Source organism: Apus apus, chromosome 3 (genome assembly GCF_020740795.1).
Source record: "Apus apus isolate bApuApu2 chromosome 3, bApuApu2.pri.cur, whole genome shotgun sequence".
In the NCBI taxonomy this organism is placed as follows: Eukaryota; Metazoa; Chordata; class Aves; order Apodiformes; family Apodidae; genus Apus; species Apus apus.
In genome coordinates, this window is record NC_067284.1 from 42282150 (window position 1) to 42295524 (window position 13375).

Sequence of the window (13375 nt, forward strand, 5' to 3'; positions counted from 1 at the left end):
GCTTCATTACTAGTTGAAGCAAACTTTAGTTGCCTTATCCAAATCAAAGTAACATGTGTGTAAGTTGAATTCAGAGTGACCAGTAATGACACTCATATTCTGGTAGCCTGATAAAGGGTAAAAGCTACCACAGCTCTTTATTGTCCTGAAGGTTCATGTGTCCTCCAGGATGTGGAGACACAAGCACAGGTTATGTACTTATAAGGCCTAATGACTCCTTTAATTACCCTGGGGAAATGTTATGGCGCTACCTCCCAGCAGAGGGATGTGCCAGGCAATACAACTAAACTGCAACAGTACCTGCATCCTGGTTTTTCAGTGTTCCGTGGCCAGTAATAGCATCACCTAACATTGCAAAACTAACCAATAGTGTCTTTAAACACAACCCAACAGGTATTTCTGCGTGTCTTCCTGCCATCCTAGTGCAAAGGCAGAAATACAGAGATTTCATGTAACATGCAGCCTGTGCCAATCTAGTCATGCTTTCAGCAGACACCACCACAAACATGGAGTTATCCTGGGTGACACTCCCCAGGTTCAGCTCCCTTCACCTTTAAGAAATTAAGTGGGTGATTTGAAATAGGCAATTAACTTCCTTACATGTCTTTTGCAATTAGGGAAAAGGGAAAGGTATGTCAAAGGGGTTTCAAGGTCTTGGGTGGACTGAGAAGCTCTCTGAAGGCTCTTTCTTCACTAACTATGCATGGATTAGAAATTAGCTGAGGTCCTAAACCTTTGCTCAGACTAAATGTACCAAATTTCATTAGATAAATCCAGGCACTGGAGACTGTAGTAGGGCTTATGTATATGTACACAGTGCTCAGAACTGGCTCAGTAGCTGGAACCTAGTGAAAATATTCTAAGCTGTTCACTGAAGATGTTTAGACAAGGAAAGCTCATCACATTTTAACACACAGACTTGCAGAAGGCTTAACAGCAGCACTGTAGATAAAAGATACCTAAATGGGTGTAAGAAAGAAGAAAAAGGTTTGTGGTTTGAACAAAGTGCTGATGAACATCATTACTATACTTATCAGAAAAAATATTTTAATAAAAGAAAAGCAACTTCTCCACAGAGATAATGATAATGTTTTTATTTAGCAAATGTACTGGAAGAATTGTTTTTCTGTCAAGACATACAGATATGACCAAATTCCATAGAGCTTCCATTCTCTCAAATAGCTATGATTTTTTTAAAATCAGTTTAATGAACAGAAGGGGATGTATGCAGAGATGTCAAATTTATTTTTGTCATAAACCACATGATTCCATTTACCACTAATCCCCAAATAATTGACCCAGGGCCACCAAGAGCTTGCAGAACCCTTGCTGGTGCTTTATAGAGAACAAGCTGTTCACACAATTTTAACTGTCCTCTGTTTCTAGCTGTGTGAACAGAAAAAAATACATTAAATACTTTCTTAATACCTCTTTTTCCATACTGGCAATTGCTGAGGTTACCACAGGATCGCTTTGGTTTTCTGTTTGTATTTTTACAATTGCATATGGAAAGGCAGTAATATAGGAGATTGTTTCCCTACCAAGATGTGCTTCAAACTATAGAAAACTTCTGTGAAACCCTGTCTTGTAAAATTGAGAACAGACCTTACAGCATTCCTCCTTCTACAGTCTACACTGGACTGAAAGATAAAGTTGTTTGGTTTTTGTTGTTTGTTTTTGTTTTTTTTTCCTGAGAATTGTGTTCCTTTATACTTTTGAGTTAGCCCCGTGTTAGCCTTCTGCTATGGCCTACTAGGCACTGTGCCTCTCACTTGGCAAGTACTGCTGTGATTGCTGTTTCCCACCATGCCAGATTTTAAAGCTTGTAAGAGATGACATGATGTAAGGGTCTGCAATAATTATACAGGAGTGTCCCATATTGAAGCATTCTTTGCTGTGGCAGAGAGAAATGAAGTCTACTGCTAAGGTCTGCCTGATTTCATGTCCTTTTCTTCAGAGAACGTCCAGAGACATCTATAGCAGCCTGAAATGAAAACTCAATAAATGCAAACCCAATTCTGTATAAAAAAGAAAACCCTTAGAAACAAATCTATGAAGAGGGCTCTCCTCACCAAAAAATTAATTACAACTTTACATTACTGAACTCTGATGAACAAAGCATAATATTCCCTCAGATGTGAGGCCCAACTCCAAACACAAAGGAGGAGTACTTATTAAGTACTTTGTTTTCTGAGATATATTTATTGCTTGCCCTATTCTTTCATCCCTTCTGGTCTGAAACCAATCCTTCCCCAGCTGTTTTGTGGAATGTTTCAGAAAAAAAAAAGAGAAGATAAACTTTGGCCCTATTAGGGTTAATGCTTTTGCATAGACGTATATGACCATAAACTGGTCGACTAGTAGAGGTCTTCTGCTAACATTGTGACTGAGAACAGGAAGAATACAGCCACAATAATATACAGCTGTCTACTAAAAGTATTGCATACAGACATCTTTGGCCATGCAGTCTCTTGGCCTTCTGAAAATATGTGAGCTGCATTGCTAACATGACAAAAAAAATAGCAATGTTGAGAATTAAAAAGAGGCGGGTATAAGAAGCTGATATTGATGGGGCACTACTTCGAGCAGTTGTCACCATCTGTACCAGCCCTGAGCGGCCTTTGATCGACACCCCAGTTTTGTGCTTCACGTAAGTGATATCTGCAAAATCCAGAAGATCTTTCATTTCCTCGTCTTCATCTACAGGCATCTCTTTTTGTGCTTGAGTCTGTGCCTTTTGTCGCACTTTTCTTTCATTTACCTCAATTTGTGCAAAAATATCAGGAACGGCATCAACAAATTTGTAGCCTTTGGCTACCTTTCTGTTTTTCTTTGCCTTGCCATGCTGCTGCTGCTGCCTCTGGGAGATTGCAAATATCCTGTCAATGGCCTCCTCAGTCTGCCTTTTATCTGAAAACCTCAGCAGGCGCTCAGCAGTCTTCCTAAAGCTAGCCGTGTTGCGCACGCGAGACAAGATCTGCTTCTCCAGCTGCTGGAAAACAGGCTTAAAATGCTGCAGGTTCCTCTCCACGATCCCTGTGTAGTCCTTCACTTCCGGCACCGTGGAGCTCCTAATGGCAGAGGCTCGGTCAAAGACAATTTTCTGGCGGTCTGCAATAACCTGTGCAAAGGCCGAGCGGGACCCATCCTCAGGGGGCCACAGGTACACCGCGTAGGCGTGCTCACCGGTGGTAACGAAAACATCCAGCTGAGGAGAATCTCCACGGACGGTGAAGCTCTGCACGTCGACGGAGGGCCCGATGAACAGGTAGATGGCCCTCGTGACGGGGTGTCGCAGGAGGGTTGTTACATTCACGTAGTTTGTTCCGTTGTATGGGTAGCCCCGGGGATACATCCGTGAGGTGATGCTAGCTTTCTCGCTGCGGCCAGTGTCATCCATCCAGTACATCTTATATATCCCATCACGGTGCCTAATCAAGGCCCCATGGACATCATCAACAACTGTTTCTTCAAAAGGCACATCCACATTGTGGAAGAAACTGGTCGCTGCCTCCAGGGGGCTGTCGTCTTCCAGATGGATTTGGTCCACTAGCAAGAGGAGCTGAGGATGGAGAAGCATGAGGTTTCTTTGCAATCTTCTCAGCTTCAGTTTAGGATTGTATGCACCCATTCCTTCTCCCCTGATAAAAACCACCCCGCTTCTCTCCATGGCAGCAACCACTCGTCCCTGACAGTCACCAGCCAAGTCATGTTTATATTTAAGCCACTTCGAGGAACAGTCTTCTGTAATCTGCCCTTCCCATGGGGAGAAGCAGCTTTTGGACACGGCAGGGGAAAACATCAACACATTATTAAAAAAGGTGTATTTTGGCCCATAGAGAGCTTCTGTTATGAAAGGTACGCCGTTGGGAGCAAAAGTAAAGGAGTTCTGGTCTGGGTGTTCATGGCCTGCATTGAAGTTTCTCCACCCCTTGATCCATTCTTTGTACTTGTTCTTATGAACAATATCATATATTGCACGTCCTCCCAGCTTTCCTGACTTAAAGGAAAGGAAAGGCCTGTTGATTTCAGCTGGCAAAGCACTTCCATAGGTTACAACTCCCCAGTCCTCAAAATAATGCAGCTTAGGAACACCATAGTCTGGTGGGGGTACGGAGCGCAAACTTGCATCATACCTGCCAAAAAGACAAGGAAAAGTGATTTAAAACTCATTTGATTAATTCCAATATCAGTGCCCGTACAAAACTCAAAACCAGATTCAATATTTACATCAAGGAGCAAGCTAAAAATATAAAGCCCACACATGCTTCTTGGGTGAACTAATCATAATTGTTGTAGTGATACTGATTATACTACTCCCTATACAAATGTGTTGTGCATTTTTTACAGAATAACAGCTGAAAGCATCTGCTCCACAATTAAAGCAAGCAATCCTCCTGCAGTCCAAAAAGAAGAGTACCACTAATTTCAAACTAGACACGTTTTCTTTGTATATCATAAAGCTACTGACAGCAACAGAAATCTTTTAAAAAGGCACATAAGGCCTAGGCTGTAGACACTATTTTGCACCCATTTACTGACAACTTAACCAAGAGAAGCAGAATATCTGTTTCCCCCAAATCAATTATTATTGAAATCTGTAGGCTCCAAGCAGAGCTAGCAATAACTAAAACTTCAGGAGAAGGAATTTTAAAGGACAATTTTTTAATTACTTTTATCAGTTAGGATGTTAGTTTCCTTCTCCAACTAAGCTGAAGAGAAATTTGCATGGCTTTCTTGTATAAATTACAAGATACAAGACATTTGGTTTAAAAAGTGATCTTAATTCCAGAAAAGGTTACAATGCTTATTATTTTTGTTTTATTTCATCTAAAGGAATTAAAACAAACAAATACCATGGAAAACAAAATCTAACTTTCTGACAGTGTTTTTAAGCAAACAGAGTAAACAAAACCATCGTTAGCCCCAGTAATATTTCTTTTAGAAAGTTTCTCATGTGATTTATTCTCTGCAGCTAACCAGGAGCCTCTGTCAGGCTCATGTCCTGCATACAGCTCTGGGTAATTCTAACCAGTGCCAGGACCCTGCTCTGTATCTAGTGGTCCTTGATGGAACCCCTAAAAGCAGATGTCTTACCCAAGACTCTAATCAAGTGGACATGCTCATCACAAGAGCAATACTGCAGCACAGGGAAAAGGCAGTTGTTGGAATATTCAGATTCTTTCTTTCTTTCTTTTAAATCAAGTGCTCTTAAAAGTTTTCTTTCCCTTTGACAACAAGAAGAATTTTCTAAGAATATAATCCCAATATTTCCAAGGAGACACAGGAGAAATGAATAATGGAATGAGGTTGTAGAGCAGAGATTCTATATTTTGCAAATAACAAGATAGAGGGTGCTTGGAGCTTAAAAATTTGCATTCTCATGAGCATATCATACATGCAAAACAATATATATTTAACAATATTTTTCTTGAAAAAGAGAGAAATAGAGCTACACTGATTCCTCAAAATTGTACTTGTTTTCTACACAGACTGAGGGAATTTTATGTCTGTCTAAAGCCTCTTGGGTCTTTTCCTTTCTTACCTTTAGAACACTGACACAGAAGTTAACAGAGCTGTAAATAACACGTAAAATATAGATCTAGTAATTTATCATGGTATTTTTTCTAAGTATAACTTGCAAATTAGTGTGTACAAGGAACTAATAGTAGCCTTACTGCTTACATTACTTCAGCTTTTAAAAGAAAGTTTATATTGTTTCTTACACCTTCTAAAATAAAATTATGCTTTAAATATTCACCCAAATAATTTTTAAAGAACACACAACATGATTAAAACCAATTAGAAAAGACCAAATAAACCAAAGGCAAATTTTCAGTCATTTTGGAACTTTTGTATTCTATAAAAGCAACAGACAACGGAAAGAAAACACAAAAGCAGATGTAGGTTAAGAGCAAGGTGCTCCCTGTAGCAACACATACTGTGCATCTATGCCAAGTGAAGAAGCTCTTCGGAGCCTAGTGGCTCTTAGGGTCACACATGGCCAGCCCAATCTTGACTTCCACAGTACAAATCTAAAAGTAACAAATGATCACTAATAGCAAACAGCTGTCAAGTTCCTTATGAGCCCACTCATTCCCTTTCATACCAGAGAAATTCAGTGTGGAGGGTGCACCACCTCTGCCCTTTGGATGGCGTTCCAGGGCCCTCCACCACTCGGTTCCTTCTGATCTGCTCTGCCAACCAGTTCCCGCTGCCGTTGCGCATGACAAATTTGTCAAGAAACACCAGCTGGCTCTCTGGCCCGTAGAACCAGTTATAGTTGGAATCCGCAATGGCCACAGTTCTCTGAAACCCTTGGGAAAAAGTGAAAAGGAATGTAAGAAAGAACAAATAGAACTACAAAGATGTGTTTGTAGAGCATGACGGTGAAGCCGAGCGGCACAAACAGACAGAAACAGAAGCAGCCTTTTCAGATGTTTATAGACCTACTTGTAAATGAGCCATAAACAGGTTACACAGGAGCTGTTTCCTTCTGCTGTAGCTAACTTGAATACTCACCTTTCTTCTTCAGCTTTGGGCTACAGACAGTGAAAGTACTACAGAAAATACAAGAAGCAATGTCTCATCCACTTCTCACTCAAATCTTGCAAAGGTAACTTTCTCTTTACAGCTTTCACTTTTCCTGTGTCAATCCAAATTCTCTAAAGCAAGAAAACTGAGGTGCCTCCAAGGAAAAAAGTTCAGCTTCACCCTGAAACAGCTAGCAGGAGTTCACTTTGCTCTGAGGTACCTCTCCCCAGAACATGCCTGAGGTCTTACATGGAGTCAAGGCAATTCCTTACGTGCCTGTGCTGGCACGCCAAAGCTGCACTCAGCCCCCCCTTATGACACAGCTAGATCTGGGGTGCTTACAGCTAATAAAGTTATCACAGGTTTTTTTAATCAGGAATTTGAACAATGTAAGTTCCTAATGAATTGTCTTGCAAATAAGCAACAGAAAACCATCACTGAAAATTTGAAAGGCTGCCTACAACTAAACCTCTTCTGAAAGCTAGAAGGGGTCAGCAATATTTATTAACTTATAATTGGTTTTGTATTTGTACATGTCCATCTTTCAGTCACAAATCAAGAGATGTTAAAACAGACTGCAAGATAGAAAGATGCAGGAGAGAACAGAAATATTAAAAAATCTGCAGAAATGACCCAATAACGATGTCAGGTATTTCTATTTAACTCTCACATTAACAACAGAAAATGGTTCATGTACTCCTGGAGTGCCCAGAGAAACCTATCATTTGAGTCAACGATGTTTTCCATAAGGAAAATATTTTAAGAAAAAAAAGGTATACCATTTCACTGTTTTGTGGAAAACTGGTGATTGTGTAAAACCTTTCTACACTTTATTGATACTTGAACCCTGGCTTCATCATTTGCTATTCCTTTCACCTCATCTTTTAGCGTGATGATTTTTGGCGAAGGAAAAAAATCAGTAAGAAGCTCAAAGAATATTCTTTTTCAAACAGAAAACCCCAGGAATAGGACTGTTTCAAACTTCAAAAATCTGAAATAAAATTCTGAAGCATTGCTTTTTTCTTCCAAATGATGTTTCAACCTTTTCACTGGTTTTAAAAGCCACAGTTTAATAAACAATGATCTTTAATAAGCATCTATAAACAAGGATGTCACTGTTTTGAAGCATAATGAAGTAAAATCCAAAGAAAAGGTTATTTTAAAAAATCCAAGTAAAACGTTATTTTAAAATAGCCTATTTAAAGTATGGAATTTTCTGCTGCTTCACAAATTGGAAGCTTTACCTTCATTTACACAAAGGACCTACCTGGCAGGACAGTCCTGTACATAAATGCAAAGTGCTGCTTGAGCCAGGGGTGGCTGAAGTGATTGATATCAAAGTGTCTTTGGACAAGAAACATGTACTGAAACAGGGATCTGGTTGTGTAGCTGCCATAAGCCACCCCTTCATAGAGGGAGCCATCTGTGACCTCCTGCAGCAGGACTACGGACTTCTCCATGATTGCCAACACTTGCTTGGTCCACAAGTAAGCTTCCTGAAGGTAGCCTGAAAGAAAAAGATACCGGTAAATCTAACTACACCACCATAGATCACAATTATGTCATCTGTTCTCTCATAGTGGGATCCTTTACAGCAAGGAACCTGCAATCCAAAGCTCTATCATATGACCTAGCACTGCTGTGTCCCTGTAGTTCTAGGGTGAAAAATAAAACAGTTTGAACACAGGAAAGCAAGGTCACATGAGCAGGGAAAATCTATCAAACACGTTTTGATAATGATGTGGGATTATGCTTTTGATCTTAAAGGGAAATTTCCTCAATGCTTTCAGGACATGCAAGAAGGGAGAAGCCACGCCAACACTATTGTATTTCAAATTAAAGCCATATGAAAACAAACTTACAGTCCCCACTAGAGGGCTCCAATAATGCAAATATTGTAAACAGCCATTCTTCACTGGCATGATCACCAGACTGATAAGGAGATCCTCAGAGTTTAAAAATATAAAGAAGTTCCCATTTAAGCTTCAGTTAACTGATATTTTACTAATACATGCTCTATTTTAAGACATGCTCTGTTCTACTTACATTTTCATTTTATTGTACAACCTAAAGAGCTATCCAAATAGAAGTTCTTTGGGAAAAGTTTTGCATGGTTACTACCAATTTCAGATTCCTTAATAACAGAATAAAACTGATCCTCCAACTAGGTTAAGTTTCAACCTCCACATATACAAGCCCTAAACAGTAATATTTATTCTAAAGAAAACACCTTCAGACATCTTACTGTTTTGGTCTGCTCTACACAGATGAAGAGCTAGAAGAGGCTGCATGAAGACCTTCTCAGGGTTTGTCCACCCTCACCAAGGAACAAGCACAGAAGCCTCAGCACTGCATTTATGTATTGTGGAAGCCAGCACGTGGATCCCAGCAGATGAAAGGCTACATGCCTTCTCTTATTTTCTTTTGGATTCACTGGCAAGAGAGGTAGGACTAAATTAAGACCAACTGCCTTGTGCTTCTCTGTGACAATTTAGTGTCTGCCCAACTCAAAGTGTCTGGACACAGATTTAACTAGACTTACTTCTACCATACAGTAGAGCTCAGATGGCATGATTACACCCCATTACCTGGTGAGGTGATGCCTGTTGAATCAAGTAGGTCTGAGCTACATTCAAACCTGCCACTGAGACTGTTCCACATCATTGCCACAGTTACTGTATTTATGCTCAGCAGAGTGATGAGCAATTCAGACTTCCTACTAGTCAAGGCTGCCAAATCCTGCTTGGTTAACAGAGAGAAAAAAATATATTGCAATGTCTAAGTAAAACAGACAACCTGAATCTAATGTGGTATTTTTATCTGCTGGCCAAAGAGATAAATACAATGGGGAAGGCCTGAGCAACAGGGGCAGGAGGTGCTACTTCTACTTACTTTACTCACCCACCTTGACACTACTTCATTACTCTGATGGAGCTGGCAGCCCAGCAGTCTGTCTGAATAAAATCCCAAATGCTTCCACTCATGTTTTCCCTTGTAACATTAACAGTCACCATAATGAGCTTCTGACTACTTCACTAGCAGTGATGATACTTTCCATGGTTCAGCACAGTGTAGTTACCATTATAATGCATATACATTCTGTTTACTTAGCTTACATCTATGCTATTACCCTATACTTGTAGTATATTAAAAGAATAATAATCCATTATAATTAAATTTAAGACTCAGCACCCTGTCAGACTGCACAGCAAAACAGAACAAATCTCACCTAAAATGAGAAGTATATATATCAAATTAGGCTTCACTCAAATTTAATTTTTTAATATATGAGTGCTTATTTTAACTGCAAAGACTTCGGTATATTTGTGTGCCTACAGTTCATTTCAATTAGTTTCATTTTTCAGTCCTATGACAGTATTTACATGTTGTTAAGCTGGCTATTTAGCCTCTGCATTCAATAGCTGAACAGCATGTAAAAATTAGTAGTTGAAATTTCAGCTTTTTGGAAGAAAGGTCTGCACTTGGATACAGTATTTGCAATTGCTATGCATTTGATACAGGGAGGATAGTATGTTTAGTCCTTTTCTCCCTCCCTTTTTTTTTTTCTTCTTTTTTTTTTTTTAAATTGTGGAATGAGAAGTAGGAATGAGTAGTCTAAGAAGGTCTTTTTTTATTTAAGACCAACAGAAAAACTGTGTTAAAAAAAAAAAAAAAGACATTTAAATTAAACATCTCTACATTGGAAACAAAAGAATTTTCATTTAGGAATATAGACCTATTTTGACCTATTTTCATGTGAAATATCAGCACAAATTTTCAAATTGCTCAAGTGTTTCTGAATTAGCACTTCCCCCCTCTCTCCCAAAACAGAAACCCCACCACCTTTTGTGAAAGAAATATTGCCCGACTTCATTTGTGAAGGTACTAGCTTTCAGCACAAAGCATACTTATGGTCTATACTCTAATGAAAAGCAGAGTCATCTCACAAACTCTCAGACTTCTGCAACAACAGAGTCTTGGGAAGGATGGAATGATGAGGAATTTAGCAAAACCTACTGAATAAACATGATCTGAGTCTTCACTTTGTGTAAGGCAAGATAGGAGGAAAGGAAGTAACTTCCACACGTACTCTAACTGCTTTTCAGCACAGGCACATCAGTGAATGCACTTATTCTGGAAAACACTTGAAAAAATATGACACCCCCAACATAGTATGTGCCACAGTTTTTTGTCATGCTTCTTTGGGCATCTACAAGCTCCAGTGATGTGCAGATACACCTAAGCTTGGTTGGGCTGTACAGCTTGGCAATGCCATCAGCATCCAGAAACTAGACTTTCCTTGACTTGCAGCAAGTAAGTAGTTTCATTGGGAACCACGTTTTCAAAATACCTCTAGTACATATAAAATAATCACTTGATAAAATACTGACACATTCTTCTAAAAGCAGGAGCTGGCTCCATGATTTCCACCTCTCAGCTGAAGTACCACTGGGGTTTGTTGTCTGGATTTCTTATCTGCTCTCTCACTCTGACTCCATGACATGCATTCCCATATACACTATAACTTAGACAGGAGGAGAGGGATAGACCCCAGGAAGAGCACCCAAAAGCACCTGGTGAGGTTATTCACCTGGGAACTGGGAAGGGCTAACATCCCTGAAGCAAAGAAGATGATGACACCTGACACTGACACCTCTGGATGAAGATTGTGGGGTGCCAGGTCATAGTCCACAGGGAAAGAGGCAAAGCTCTGCTCATCTCCTCAGAAAAGGATGCCGGAAATAAAGGTCCTGAGCTGTGGCCTTTGACTGGATAAAGTTGCACCTCTGCAGCTCTCTCAGGGAGACAGGACTGAATTCTAGGATGGAATCTCAGGTTATCCTGTGGTCTAGCTCCCAGCTCAGAGCCTGGGACATTTCTGACTGCTGGCCTTCTCAATCCACAGTGTAAGGAGAACAAGTGCATCGCTCTTTGCTGATAAAGTACCCTGAAAGACCTTGTCTGAAAATCAGGCCTGGACAGACTATACACAAGGAGATGTTTAATTCTTATGAACAAAGAGATAAGAATTTCAGAATCACTTAGATAACTGGATTTATAAACAGAGGTATATATGTGTGCATATACATATATACCTTGCATGTCTGCCTACAGACTTTTGTTCTATTCAGTAAATGAAATTTTTATAACCAGTGCAAGACCTGTACTCTCCGAAGCATTTCTATCAGTTACTCAACTTTGCTGCACAAATGGCTGATTGAGTTGATAAACTTCAGAAAAACATTCCTATGGTTTAGTACATACCTTGATTCATCAGAACCAGGCTTCCAGCCAGCAGGGCCACACAATTGGTAGGCTGGTGGTTGTGGAGGTACTGGAAGCCCCATCCACGTCTGTATGATGTTTCATACATGTATCCTGAGGCATTGGCAATTACCTCAAGAAATCTCTCCTGTTGAGTCTTGCTAAGATAGCTGTACAAGAAGTCATATGCAGTGGCAAAACCAACTAAGGAGTGAGCAAGAGGTACCTCATCCCACGGTGCATCCTTCACCAACCTGCCAATAAACAAAGGTGCTAATTAATTAAGTTTCACCTACTTCGTTTTCTCCATTACCCTACTGTAAAGTGTATATAGCTTAATGTTAGTTAGGCAATTCATATTAAGTTTTAACAAAGCAGGAAGCTACTTACCAAGTCTCTTGAGACTACTTTTTTCCTTCCTAAGCATGGACAATGTTAAACTTCAAAGCTCATTAATTTTATTAGAAAGATGAAGTAGTTAAATATTAAAACAGCATTTGCAATACACTGGGTTTTGCTAGGAGAAACAGGTATGTAGAATCCTGGTTGTACAGAAACGGAATCTATTTATCTAAAGCAAGATTCACATCATTTTTGTGAAAAAATAATATCCCATAGTTTATACTCCTCCAAAATACACTAACAACCTTTTTCTTTTCCAAAGAAGCCAAATGTTGATAAATTCCTGAATGGTGGCCATGGGACTGACTGAAGCTGTTTTTAAAGCAAATATAATAAAATAACTCACTATGCTGTTTCTTCATTTCTGAAATGCATTCAAGGGTAGAAGTAGAGATGATGAAATTTACTTTCATAACTACAGTTCAAATTTACATATTTAAAGCATTAAAAAAAGCTTTTAACATAAAATAAAGGTCAAATGGTGCCACTACTCAAAATTATTTTCTATAAACTATCTGCTTGTATCCAATTATTACATTGAACTTAGAAAAAGAGTAAATTTGTACGGAGAAAATTCATAACCGAGGTGGAGGCGTGAAGAGAAAAATATTTCTCTTAAGTCAAGCATATATTTTGTATCAAAGACTTCAATTTTGCAGTACTGACAGTACTTTCAGACCATGGTTAAACAGAAAAAACAATGTGAAGGAATACATAGTGAAAAAAAAAATGGATACACAGAACAATCATCAATTTGCGCTCATGGTTTTCTTCTTTCAGTTTCTTTGCAATATATATTTTATTACATAAATTAATTTTAAATTGTTGAGATTAGAGTGTCCTACTGCAATCAGTGGAAATTGTGTTGTGCTCCTGAAGATGTGCACCTACTCTATGCTTCAAGTATTCTATGACTGTATAAATATGACTTTGTCTTCCTTTGATTAAGCAACAGTGTGAACAAACAGAAGAGAAAAGGTACCAAAAGAGCAAGGTTAAAAAAAAAAAAAAATCCTCATTCTTCTATAGAAGCATTTATTTGCATTCAAAATGCATGAACCACTCAGAAATTATCATCATCAGCCTAGAGCACTACAACTATGGCAAAACACAACATGTACAAGTAAGAAAAGTAACCTTTAGTTTTTATTTCAGTATATCTAACATCACTGGA

The 13375-nt window shown here is 39.1% G+C and overlaps 1 protein-coding gene across 6 annotated transcripts in view; it reads right to left on the reverse strand.

Moving 5' to 3' along the window:
* Nucleotides 1–1088: 1088 nt before the first annotated feature.
* Nucleotides 1089–13375, reverse strand: part of DSE (dermatan sulfate epimerase) — a 39642-nt gene continuing 27355 nt past the window's right edge. For 5 of the 6 annotated variants that reach the window (XM_051615345.1, XM_051615346.1, XM_051615344.1 and 2 more), the window contains 4 exons: nucleotides 11800–12053; nucleotides 7802–8041; nucleotides 6110–6317; nucleotides 1089–4136 (listed from right to left, as the gene is read on the reverse strand). In XM_051615345.1, the coding sequence (XP_051471305.1) occupies nucleotides 2375–4136; nucleotides 6110–6317; nucleotides 7802–8041; nucleotides 11800–12053 (2464 nt within the window). In that variant the 3' untranslated portion in view covers nucleotides 1089–2374. Of the gene's footprint in view, nucleotides 4137–6109; nucleotides 6318–7801; nucleotides 8042–11799; nucleotides 12054–13375 lie in introns of those variants that run through there. The other variant, XM_051615348.1, reaches the window with a different exon arrangement.